This window comes from Abramis brama, assembly GCF_963993115.1.
Source record: "Abramis brama genome assembly, chromosome: 25".
Taxonomy (NCBI): Eukaryota; Metazoa; Chordata; class Actinopteri; order Cypriniformes; family Leuciscidae; genus Abramis; species Abramis brama.
This window is the reverse complement of record NC_139987.1, coordinates 22,423,457-22,437,061: the sequence shown is the minus strand read 5'-3', so window position 1 is coordinate 22,437,061 and position 13,605 is coordinate 22,423,457. Positions and strand designations below refer to the sequence as shown.

Below are 13,605 nucleotides of genomic sequence, written 5' to 3'. Positions count from 1 at the left end.
AACAAATTTGACACACATATGTATGGGCACACTTTGAGGACACCTAATAAAAGTGGTGGAGATCAGGCAAGACATGGTGCTATAACGGTAAAAAAAAACTTTAAAAAACATATTTGTCCTTAGTAAATTGCCTGTATTGGCTGTAAATGGTCTTTTCCATCTATGATCTAGGTGTATTTGTTTATTTGGATCCCCATTAGCCACTACCTAGGCAGTGGCTACTCTTCCTGTGGTCCCAACAAGTAAAAAATACAAAACTACATTTAATCAACAACAATAAAAAGTCAAGTCAATGAAACATACTAACCCAACAATCATTCCAAAATCAACAATTTACAATATATTGTGCCATTAAATGTTCCTTTAAATATTTTTTTAAAACTAATTTTTCTTCTTAAAAAATATGTAATATCAATGGTAAATCATTCCATATTTTCATTCCTCTATACATTACAGTTTGTTGTTTTGCGGTGGTTTTCGAAACAGGAAATAAAAAATATCCCTTTTATGCAAGCCTGGTTTTAAAATTATGACTAGTTCTACTATACAAAAGTTGAGAGTACAGGACATTAGAAACTCTAGACACAGAAATATTTCTTATAAAACAAAGCAGAGAGAGACAATCCTTCACCAGTGCATTCTTATTATATTAGCCCTTCTATTACAGTTTAAAGTGAGTCGTTTCGCTCTGTTCTGGACTAATTGTAATTTTTCTTTTAGTTAAATTTTTTGTCTGTACTTGATGCACTCGACCACACCACTGGGCAATAATCTAAGCAAGAACCATTGTTTGCACAATTTTAGAAATACAGTGTTGAGAACCAACTTATTATTCCGTACCTACTTTATGACCAATTGTATTTCCTCATCCAAAGCAGTAGACAATTGCTTAATTGATGTTGCAGGTAAATATAATGTTTTATCATCTGCATACATGACTGTCCATGCACACTTTAAAACATGAGGAAGATCATTGGTCTTAAACAACTTCCTTGAGGCACACCACATTGCAACTCTTTCACATCTGAATAACTTCCATTATAAAATGCACATTGTCCCATTAGACAGTTAACTTTTAAACCAATGTACAGTATGAGAAGTAAATTTGTGTAATTTATGATCCAGTACATCAAAAGCTGAGCTAAAATCTAACAATACTGCTCCTACTAAGTTATTGTCATCAATCTGTGCTCTCTCAATATGCATGCTGAAAATTAGAGAGTAAATGATTCTCCTTAAAGAATAATTGAATTTGCTCACAAACTATCATTTTCAATACTTTGCTAAGATCTGGTAGCAAACTTATTGGTCGAGTATTATGACCATTACAACCCAGTGCTGCATTTTTCTGATGAATAACCTTTGCATCTTTCCAAGCTAAAGGAAAAATCCCTTTTTCAATACTGATATTAAAGATGTAGCAAACTGGTTCTGCCAAACATCATTTTTTCCTCTTAATTCATCAACTTTATTTATGAAAAAATCATAAAAATAATTTCCAATTTCATATGGTTTAAAAATAGTTAAAAATGAGTTAATTTGCAATAGACGTCCCAATCCTCCTTGTTCCCAGTTCTGTTTGCTGTACCCTTTGCCACATCTTTCTCAAACATAATGTTTTTCAACTAATTAACAATCCATGGTGCCCTAACATTCTTCACTGTATATTTTTTGGTGCATGTTTGTCCACCAAAGGGTAAAATAATCTTTCAAATGCTGACAATGCATTATCAGGATGAACTTCCTTATAAACATCAACCCAACATACATTATTCACGTCTGTACAAAATGATTCTTGACTGAATCTCTTATATGATCTTTTATAAATTACTTTTGGTTTCCTAAGTTTTCTAAGTGTTTACATACTTGCTAAATAAAACATAATATCTTTTTACGCATGTGCTTAAAGGCCTTAAACCGCTTGAACCCCGATAAATGCTGCCTGCAGCTTTAATTTTAAATGTTTTTGAAAGAAGTCTCTTATGCTCACCAAGCTATTTGATCAACAAAAAACAAAAACAAACACTGTTTTTATAGGACTGAATGAATGATTGACACAGAGTGTAGTAAAAAGATGGACCGTGCTGAAGTTTTCATGGCTCTAACAGCCATGTCACTCCACCGCAGTTCCCAAAAGAGCAGGCCATGTGCTGCCTGTGACAAAAACATCCTTGCTTTGGATTCAGTCAGCTCAAAGCCTTTTTTTCTCAGCAGAGGCAGATCCTGACCTCAAGGTCTGACTGACTATAGAATTGGCTGCATTCAGCTCATTGTGTGTCTCACAATAACTCAAAAGGCTGAAGGATGAACTTAATAGTTGTCATGCTCGATGGTTTTCAAACAGGTTTCTCAAACATCTTCAGCCCTGCCTTGTTTGTTCAGACAAACACCAGTTATCTCATTACATTCACCAATGCTGCATATATTTGGTATAAAAATACAGTAAAACACTAATATGGTGAAACATTTTATTATATTATATTGTAACAGTTCTAGGTTGAATTCACGGTTACTAGTGCTTTTCTGCTACACTAGGGGGCGATGTCCTCAGTTCTGAGGGGGGAGGATGCGGATATAAGCAGAGAAGAAATGTTAAAGGAGAGGTGACAACAAACATGGGGTGCTTCTCAATTCTTATTTGTGCATCCTCGTTTCCTTTCCTCGCGTCTCAGCTCCACCCCCTGTAGGATGCGAGGGAAGGCTGCAAGGAAAGAAAATGAGGACGGAGGAATCAAATAAAAGCTTTTTTATACATTGGAATACTTGATCACTCGAGCGTCACTTCACAGCATCATCAGCTGCGCTCTTATGTTCTATTAGTTTGGTTAATTAAGGAAAGGTGAAGGGGGAGGAGAATTTATACGTGCGTCACATTTAGTCAATAAAGCTCTTCCGCAAAGGATACACCTGTGTATCCTCGCTCATGACTCCTCTGGAAGCCTCCTCACTCCTCGATCCTCGCCTCCTCGCGGTGCTATTAGAGAATTGAGATGTCCTTCAAGATGGCTGAGCTCGATCGGTTTCCGGGTCATAGGATGGAGGACGGAGGAGCGAGGAGACGAGGATTGCATAAAATACTGTATAGATTATTGAACAATTCTGTATAAAACAATTAAAATTTAATGTCTAATGTTAAAATGTATGTTTTTTTTAATGTAACTTTCTAAAAAAAAAAAAAGAATAATTTTTGCAATTTTATATTTATTTGAAAGAATTAAAATAGCAGTTTCATGTCTATTCTTGAATTGTTCTACTGGTTGAGGTTGATTTGAGATTTAGAAAGTATGTAATTAGTAGCTAGTAATTTATTCCTTTTTAAAGTTACTTACCCAACACTGGTGGAAACCATGATCATTTTCTTTTTCAGGATTATTTGATGCATAGAAAGTTCAAAAGAACCGCATTTATTTGAAATAAAAATCTTTTGTTATACTATAAATACAAAGTTCTGTCATGAAACTCTAGATGGCGCAGGCTGATAGTTCCTTAACTCAATCTGTTTGCAATTACATCATTATCGATAGGGAACAGCTGATTGGTTTCCTCTGTATCAGTAGCCAATGAGCTGGCTGCTTAACCTTCAAATACTTGGTCAGCATTTGCTGTAGCAGTTGCAGCGTGCTTTCAGAAACCCTCCACCTTCCCCAGCTCCACCTGTATAGAGCTGCTACGGGTAATTCATGTATGCTATATTGTACAGCAACAGCATGTCTTACTTGCTCTTCAGCAGCAATAACAGTAGCAGCAGCGTAGCAGATCTATTCTGCCATGACCAAACATATCAACATCGTCATATCCATTACCATGCTAAACACTCCAAGAGTTGTCATGACAGAATAAGATTAAGCAACGGTAGAGTAGCTTAATCTGAGAAGAGATGAAAGTAAATATACAAACATTAATTTGACTCTGTTTACCAAATGCATCTGCTAAATATGTTCAATAGTGTTTTCTAACCCCAAGTTGGCTTCTTTGCAGGTGCTGCTCATTTGTCGGGCGGAGGGGTGGAGGTGCACAGGCCATATCTATCGGGAAGAACTGCGACAAGTTTGGCATCGTGGTGCATGAACTCGGTCATGTCATTGGATTCTGGCACGAGCACACACGACCCGACCGGGATGAACATGTTAATATATTTCGAGAAAACATCCAGCCAGGTACAAGAACTATCTAAGCCTCTGGTTAACTGGAATGACATCTCATACTTCTGTTTGCTTATAATTGCTACTTGTAACTTTTTATGCATTATTCTATATCTAAAATCCAGAATAATACGTAATTGAATGGGATTCAGTGGAAGTGTTTGTGTGATGGAGCCTATGTTGCATTTTACAGGTCAGGAGTACAATTTCGAAAAGATGGAGCCAGACGATGTGGACTCGCTCGGGGAGGTTTACGACTTTAACAGTATCATGCATTACGCCAGAAACACCTTTTCCAGGTTTTGACTCATAAGCATTTAATGCACTTGTACACCACTAGATTATTTTTATTTCTATTATTTTAGAGATAATTGGATAATGTATAACATACAAATAATTACCATTTCTGCTAAACACTACTTCAGTCTGATTATGCAGTCTCCCACTGACCCTTTTATTATATTCTGTGTGTTGATTGGAGAATCATTATTATAAAGAATTATAAATATATTAAGAAATATAAAGAATTATTTATTCTACAAAAAATTAAATGGTAAAACTTTACAATAAGGTTTCATTAGTTAAAGGGTTAGTTTACTCAAAAATCTAAATTCTGTCATTAATTACTCACCCTCATGTCGTTCCAAACCCGTAAGACTTTCTTTCATCTTCGGAACACAAATGAAGATCTTTTTGATGAAATCTGAGAGCTTTCTGTCCCTTCATTGACAGCTACACAACTGACACTTTGACACTTCAAAAAGTTCATAAATAAATCATAAAACTAATCCGTATTAATTGAATGTTTTTTCCACATTTTCTGAAGAGACTCGATATGATGAACAAATTGACTTTAGGCTTTTATTCACATTTAAACATTGATCAGCAAACATAAACAGAAGCTCAACCAAACATGCTTGACGTGCGAGAACAAACCTCATTGGTTCTTGCTGAAGCTCAAATGTGCTGCGTAACACGAGAATGAACCTCATTGGTTCTCGCACGTCAAGCGAACATGCTTGAGTTTCCGTTTACCACAACTGATGTGTGAGTTGATGAATGTTTATATGTGAATAAAAGGCTAAATTAAATCACTCTTTGTACATGTTCACAAGAGCACCACGACACATAGAATAGAATAGAATAGAATCGGGCATTTATATAGCGCTTTCATATGTACTACTGTACACCCAAAGCGCTTTACAATCATGTCAGGGGATCTCTCCTCAACCACCACCAGTAAAAATCTAATTGTTCATTGTTTGTTCATGTTAGTTCACAGAGCATTAACAAATACAACTTTGTAATAGTAAATGTAGAAATAACCATTGACCAAGACTAATAAATGCTGTAGAAGTATTTATTGTTAGTTCATGTCGATAAAGGGATAGTTCACCCAAAAATGAAAATTCTGTCATTAATTACTCACCCCAAATCCGTGAGACCTTTGTTCATCTTCAGAACACAAGTTAAGATATTTTTGACACATGCATGTGGTGCTGAGGCAGGAGATGGTTTTTGGAAATAGAAATAGAATAGCTGTGCTGTGTCTACAAGCAGAGGAAATTCAGTGCAGCGCTTCTGGGTTCTATGTCCGAACACCGGCTCTTGCGTCAGCACCACATGCATGCATCGTAGTGCTCTCGTGAACGTGCATCGGAAATTGTTGAATAAAGTGTTTTATTTTTTTTGTGCACAAAGTATTCTCGTCACTTAAATTAAATTAAAGTTGATCCACTGTAGTCACATGGACTAATTTAACAATGTCTTTACTACCTTTCTGGGCTTTGAAAGTGTCAGTTGCATAGCTGTCAATGGAGGGACAGAAAGCTCTCGGATTTCATCAAAAATATCTTAACTTGTGTTCTGAAGATGAACAAAGGTCTCACGGATTTGGGGTGAGTAATTAATGACAGAATTTTCATTTTTGGGTGAACTATCCCTTTATCGACATGAACTAACAATAAATACTTCTACAGCATTTATTAGTCTTGGTCAATGGTTATTTCTACATTTACTATTACAAAGTTGTATTTGTTAATGCTCTGTGAACTAACATGAACAAACAATGAACAATTAGATTTTTACTAACTAATGTTAACAAAGACTAATAAATGCTTTAAAACTATTTTGGTCATCATATGTAAATGAATGTTAACAAAATGAGACCTTATTGTAAAATGGTACTATTTAAACAAAAATAAAAATACAAAAATATTAATTTCTACACTAATTCTAAATGACAGGGACATCATTGCATGTGTTAGTGTCTTAAAGTCTTGGCGCTCTCAGCGACTGCTGACTAACCTGTTGTTAGTGGCTTGAGGATGGAGATGCAGCCAGCTGCTCGGTTGTTTGGGACAAGAGGAAGGAATCCAGACAGGGAGCCAAGGCTGAAGTGCAGTTAGACTTTTGGTAGAGTGTCCTTTGGTCAGTTCTTTTGGGTCTTACAAAACTTCTCTGAATTAACCATGTTGAACACCTGCAAACAGTTTGGAAACAGTGAGGCTAATTCTGGTGTGGTCTTAAACAGAAAGAATTCATATTCAAGGTTGGTGTGGTCAGCTTATGTAAAAGTCACATTATTATACATTACTCAGTCAGGGTTCCCACAGTCATGAAAAAACTATAAATGTCAAGGAATTTTTTTATTATTTTATTTGTATTTTTTTCTGAATTGGTACTGCTCTGTTTTCTAGTTTGCTGAATGCTGACCTAGTTATTGCTCTTTGTGTGGAGTAAAAAAGTTTTTTTTTTAGTTGGTTCTTTTTAATGAATCAGTTAAAACTATTTACAAACTGGTCTGAGTGATTCGCTAGCAAATTGGTCTGAATCTAGGAATCTGGCATGGTTTCTCTCTGATTGTTATGTTTAGTGTTTTGAAAAGTGGCCCCTGTCCTATGGCCTCTCAACAAGGAATATTCACATTGTGCGGTTTTACCTCCAGCATTTTGCAGTCAGGGGATCCTGGAACTAGGCCAAAATAAATAAAGCCCTTCCAGGCTTTTTTGTCCTGGACAATTGCAGGGCTGGAGTGCTGTTGTGCTCTGGCATGCAGGGTGGGCTCCAGGGAGTCGGAGTCTAGGGAGGCAATGCTTTAAACTCTGCTCTGACCGCCCTGGTCCGCATGCTGGCCATTCAGGGTGCTGTCATTATGGGAACTGGTGAGAGTGAAGACAGCACAAGCCAAAACCTATATATATTGGGCAGATGTCAATCAAATATATGTCATAGGCAGATATTTTAATTTAGGAATATTGGCATTGGTTGGAGTGCAAGCTGGATCTCTGATGTCATAAACATGTACAGTGGCCCCAAAACGTATTTGGACACCTAAGACACTTAAATATAATTACAAATGTTTCTTGAGTACCAAATCCGTATATTAGAATGATTTATGAAGGATCATGTGATATTGAAGCAAGGTTATTATCGTCAAATAAAACCATAAAAAACATTTTCGTTATTCAAAACAAAATAAATGTTAACTGAAATAAAATATAATGTTATACTTTAGTTCAGCTAGTTGGCAAAACAATATTGTTTTTTCACCTTTTTACACAGTCAGGACTATGTACATAGACAATATATTTTTGGCACACACACACACACACTGAACAGACATCTAGCAAATATTCACAAAATGGTTTGTTTGGGTGTTTATTTAAATTTTCAACAGCCTTTCTAAGAAATTGCTTACTGCACCTTAAATTGTGAATTAAATGTTCAAATACTTTGGGGACACTGAGGTCTCATCATGAATCAACCATGTATGAAATCTTGTTTTGTTATGTTTCATAACATGTAATGTCTCAATATATGATTGAATTAATTTTTAGATGCACACTGTAAAAACAAATTTGTTTCAACGTATGTGTTCGTGCTGGCTTAACATTTTTCATTTTAATTTAGTTTAGTGTCACTTAGTACAACTTCACATTTCAAGTTGACTAAACTTAAAATTAAGGCAGCACGAACACTTACTTTAAAATGAAACAACTTTTTTTTTGTTTACAGTACATTCTCCCTGCTGCTATATCTTAGATCCTCTAAAAAGTTTCTGAGAATCCACTTGTGAATAATTGGGGAGTTATTGTTTTTATGTCTGAAAATAGAGGCATCTATCTTGATACCATGCTGCCAAGGTATGAGGTTGATGGAGTCCGACCTCCCATCGGACAGCGGACGAGACTGAGCAAAGGGGACATCGCTCAAGCAAGAAAATTATACAAGTGTCCAAGTAAGTGGGCCTTCAACATCCCAGTAGGGCTGTGCAATCGTAATTGATTTTCGATTTCGATTTTGGCTTCTAACAATTCTGAACACAAGATAATTGAGGTAAAATGATTATTATGTCTTGGTTATGTCTTAAGTGTCTTTTTTTTTCTTTTTCCTATCAATAATTGTGATCTAAAATTACTCTTATCATAGTAATTTCTTATTATAGGCCACCTATAATCATGTTTTTTTTGTGCCATTTTTTGCCATAATTGAGCAGCCCTACATCTCAGACATTTTTGTACTGTTTTTAGTTTTCCTTCTGCACTTGCTTCTAAAGTTAGGCTTGTTCTTGACAGATTCATTTGCAGCTATGACATCAGTTTAATTATCCATTTACAATGGGAGAATGAACCAGCTGTATAATTATCCCCTATAACTGAACATTTGTTTTTGCAGTCATCTTTTTTTAATCTTAGCTGGAATTATGGTGATTTCCTACTTCAAAATAAAAGCATGATCCATAAAACTGACCTTACCATCTGCAAAACTCCTACTGATTTCCAATAAGAGGATCCGGTTTCAAGGTCAATCATCTGTGAGTTTCTATCAATGTGGTTTTGACTCTTGTTTGTGCACAGGATGTGGTGAGAGCCTTCAGGACAGCACTGGAAACTTCTCATCCCCTGGGTTCCCTAACGGATACGCTGCATATATTCACTGTATATGGAGGATATCGGTCACGCCTGGGGAAAAGGTAGAAGAACTTCACATAGAATATACATTTTTCAGTCAGTAAAACATTATTTTTATTTCTGCTTTGCATTACATGCAAAACATGTAAAAAGTATTTATAAACTTGTTTTTAAACAGCTTTGGGAAAGCATTTATATCTAAACTTATAATATACACCACCGTTCAAAGGTTTGGGGTCAGTAAGATTGTTTTTAATTCTGCAAGTTGAGCAAGAGTGACAGTTAAAACATTAATAATGTTATAATATAAATAAATAAATATATATATATATATATATATATATATATATATATATATATATATATATATATATATATATATATATATATATATATATATATATAAATCTATTTCAGTATAATGCTTGTTGAACTTTGTATGCTTTAAAGTATCCTGGAAAAAAGTATCACAATTTCCTCAAAAATATTAAGCAGCACAAATGTTTTCAACATTGATAACAATCAGATATGTTTATTTAGCAGCAAATCGGCATATTAGAACGATTTCTGAAGGATCATGTAACACTGAAGACTGGAGTAATAAATTACATTTTAAAATTTATTAAAATAGGAAACAATTCTTTTAAATTGTAAAAATATTTCACAATATGAATGTTTTTACTGTATTTTTTAATCAAGTAAATGCAGCCTTGGTAAAAACATTTAAAGACATTGCAAGAATCTTACAGACCTCAAACTTGTCAACGGTAGTATAAATAACCTTCTTGTGACTTCCAACTTCTTTCTTTCTTCTGTATTTCTTTCTCTTTGTTAGATCGTTCTTAATTTTACCTCAATGGATCTGTACAGAAGTCACTTGTGCTGGTATGACCATGTGGAGATCCGTGATGGATACTGGAGAAAAGCACCTTTGAAAGGTTCTCATATTTATTAAGATCATTATTAAATGTGTTTTAATGGCTTTAGGGTTACTGGAAAGAAATACTAAATAATTAAACATTCAATCAACCCAACCTTTTAATCAATTGGTTCTTTTGCTTCAGGCCGTTTTTGTGGAGACCAGCTACCCGAGGCCATCGTCTCCACTGAGAGTCGACTGTGGATTGAATTCCGCAGCAGCAGTAATTGGGTGGGGAAAGGCTTCTCTGCTGTTTATGAAGGTATAAATCCGCTGACCATTAGTCTCAAGTTTAGTTTATTTATAGAGCCCTTTCCACTATAAAGTAGACCAAAGGGCTGTACAGTTAATAGCAGTTTACAGATAATAGCAAATAATAATAAAACAGAACACAAGACAACAGTCAATAGTAACAAAAACAAACAAAAATAACAAAAAGCAGCGAGGAAAAGACATAACATGCACATAAAACATAATACAACTGCCAAAATTTATATTTTTAAATCTCGATTGAAAGCACATTTGTTTTCTATGGCTTTCAATTCTTGAAATTGAGGGTGCAGATCTAATGTCGGGTGGAAGGGTATTCCACAGTCTTGGACAACAGAAAAAGCCCAAGCTTTAAAAGAGAGTTTTAGGAATTGCGAGAAGTAAACTATTAAGTTATCGTTGAGGTCTACATGAATTAAATTAGTAATATATTCTTCTTTAATATATTACCAAAACTGGGGTAATATGCTCTCTTTTTCCAGTGTTCGTGAGGAGCCTTGCAGCCGCATTTTGGACCAATTGCAAATTTGAAATAAGAGATTGACTTGCTCCCAAATAAACTGCATTGCAATAATCCAAGCGGGAAGAAACAAATGCATGAATCACTGTCTCAAGATCAGCAGCAAACAAAAGTTTTCATTTAGTCAATAAAAAAAAAGTTTTCACCATTTTTTTTTTATTTTACCACACCCTTTATCTGATCAGCGAATGTTAAGGATGAGTCAAAAATTACACCCAAATTCCTTATCTTGGGTCGCACAATTATTGACCATTGACCCAAAACATCTTTGTCACCTTTATTTGGCCCAAAAATGATAACTTCAGATTTAGTCGCATTTAGCTGGAGACGATTTTGTTCTAACCATCACTTCACCTCCTCAAGACATAATAACATAGATGAATGAGGAGTTGATCCTCCAGACTTAATGGGCAAGTAAATCTGAATGTCATCGGCATAAAGATGATACGACATACCGTGTCTTTTAAAGACAAGACCTAAGGGCAACAAAAATAAAGAAAACAAAATAGGCCCCAAAATGGAGCCTTGAGTAACTCCACAGTCAATATGAATACTACAGAGGAAGAAAAATCCCCAATCCTTACTGAAAAAGACCTTTCCTTCAAATAAGAGGAAAACCATTTTAAGACCATTAGCTGAAAGGCTCATCTGCCCATCTGAACAGATGTAGTGTTAATGTGTGATGTCCTATCCATGGTTTCAGCTATTTGCGGAGGTGAAGTGAGAAGAGACAGTGGACAGATCGAGTCACCCAATTATCCTGATGACTATCGGCCTAATAAAGTTTGCACATGGAAGATCATCGTATCCCAGGGGTTTCATGTGGGCCTCATCTTCCAGTCGTTTGAGGTAGGGTACATGAGTCTTGCTTTTTTGTTTGTTATTGTCATGCAGTATTCTACAACTAGCCTCAGACAGCACTGTAACAGTGTCTGAAACCACAAAAATATCAAATATCAAGGTGGGTCCTTCTCAGGAAATGCTGTAATTTGTGCACCATGTGTCCCTATGATTATTACTAATATAAATATCAGCCATGTCTCTATCGTATTTCACTTTATATACAAAAAATATTATATTATATATTGCTACACTGTTTTTAATAATGCTTGTTTTTGCGAACATTTTGATTATTCTTTATTTTTCTCACATTAATCTGTTCAAAAATATACCAAAAGTCTAATTCTAAATTATGAATATAGAAGCAGTATCTATACAATTTTAGCATACACTTTAGCATACTTTAAAAATAATACCTATTATATACCTTAAAAGAATATGCTTAAGTGCAAACGTATCATTGTGTAATATTAGTTAAAATTTCTATTAAATGCAATTAGCTGAACTTTGTTTTTAGTGTTTTTTGACCCACTTAAGTAGGACTAAAGTACATCTTTATACAGTATGTAATATCATTACTTCTATTGTCTTTGAAATATGGTTAGTGTACTGCTGAATGTACTAACAACTTATGTAAACTAAAATATACTTTAATGTAATTTCTACTAAAACTTCTATGTCATGTATTTAAATATATTTGTAATGAAGTTGCAATTTAGTATGTTTAAAATATATTAATTTGACATGTAATATCGAATAACACACTATTAAAATTATAACAAAGTATTTAACGTATGCTTTAGTATGTTAGTCGACACATTAAAATGATTCAAAATGTACTTTATGTACTTTTAATTTGACATTTTCACAAAGTGCATTGTTTTAAAAGTGCACTTAAGAGTGTTATGAAATATAGTATATATAAATATATATAAATGTACTTTTTTCATTATTATATTTGCAAGTAGCCTTCAGTTTTATAAAAAAATATACTTTATATATTTTAAGGTTTGAAGTACACTATACAAGCACATTCAGTACAATTAAGCACACTTTTTCACAAGTGTTATGGAGGAAAGTACAGAGAGAACTAGACTGGGAAATGTCATAAAATGTTAAAGTCATTGATGAGTAGAAAATACAACATGAATCCATGAAATGTCTGTGATTTACTGCGGCTTGAGTTTGTTGTCATGGCATCACAAGTGCTTATTAGCAGTATGACAGTCTGAAGCATTCTTGTGTTGTTCCTCATTGACTTTTCTGACAGAGAGATGTCATGGGTAACATTTCTATTACGATCCTTTCCTCATGAGCTGCTCTTTCACACTCAGATTGAGAAACATGACAACTGTGCTTATGACTACCTGGAAGTGCGAGACGGTGATTCAGAGAGCTGTCCTCTACTGGGCCGTTTCTGCGGCTACGAAAAGCCAGATGATGTCAAAAGCAGCTCTAACCAGCTGTGGATGAAGTTTGTATCTGATGGTTCTGTGAACAAAGCTGGGTTTGCAGCTAATTTCTTTAAAGGTGACACTCCTAAATTGCATATTGACCTCTTTACCTACTTTTGTGACCTTCTGACCTTGAACTTTGCTTGTAATGCAGAGATTGACGAATGCTCCAGGCCTGATAAAGGTCACTGTGAGCAGCGCTGTGTCAACACCCTGGGCAGCTACCACTGCGCCTGCGACCCTGGTTATGAGCTCGCCCCGGACCGCCGAAGCTGCGCAGGTGATACCAATTTCCTGCTCATGAAAAACGCACAGCAATGTGCTGAAAACCACGCAGAATACCCTAGTTATATCTACTAACCTCACATTTAAGCAGAAGTCTTAGTCAACAGAAGTTACATTTAGAGATGCACCGATGTATCGGCCAACAACCGGTATCGGCCGATTAAAAACAATTATTTTCACTATCGGCCATCGGTTGTTTAAAAACAGCCGATGATCAGTGCTGATTATATCCTGTCAATCAAAAGGGCGCGGTAAAACCTGA

At 35.2% G+C, this 13,605-nt stretch overlaps 1 protein-coding gene across 3 annotated transcripts in view; it reads left to right on the top strand.

The window, feature by feature from the left end:
* Nucleotides 1-13,605, top strand: part of bmp1b (bone morphogenetic protein 1b) — a 29,010-nt gene that overhangs the window by 7,679 nt on the left and 7,726 nt on the right. For all 3 annotated transcript variants that reach the window (XM_084105352.1, XM_084105351.1, XM_084105353.1), the window contains exons 5-13: nt 3,979-4,157; nt 4,336-4,441; nt 8,258-8,382; nt 9,002-9,117; nt 9,891-9,993; nt 10,120-10,236; nt 11,468-11,613; nt 12,939-13,134; nt 13,213-13,338. In XM_084105352.1, the coding sequence (XP_083961478.1) occupies nt 3,979-4,157; nt 4,336-4,441; nt 8,258-8,382; nt 9,002-9,117; nt 9,891-9,993; nt 10,120-10,236; nt 11,468-11,613; nt 12,939-13,134; nt 13,213-13,338 (1,214 nt within the window). The remainder of the gene's footprint in view (nt 1-3,978; nt 4,158-4,335; nt 4,442-8,257; nt 8,383-9,001; nt 9,118-9,890; nt 9,994-10,119; nt 10,237-11,467; nt 11,614-12,938; nt 13,135-13,212; nt 13,339-13,605) is intronic.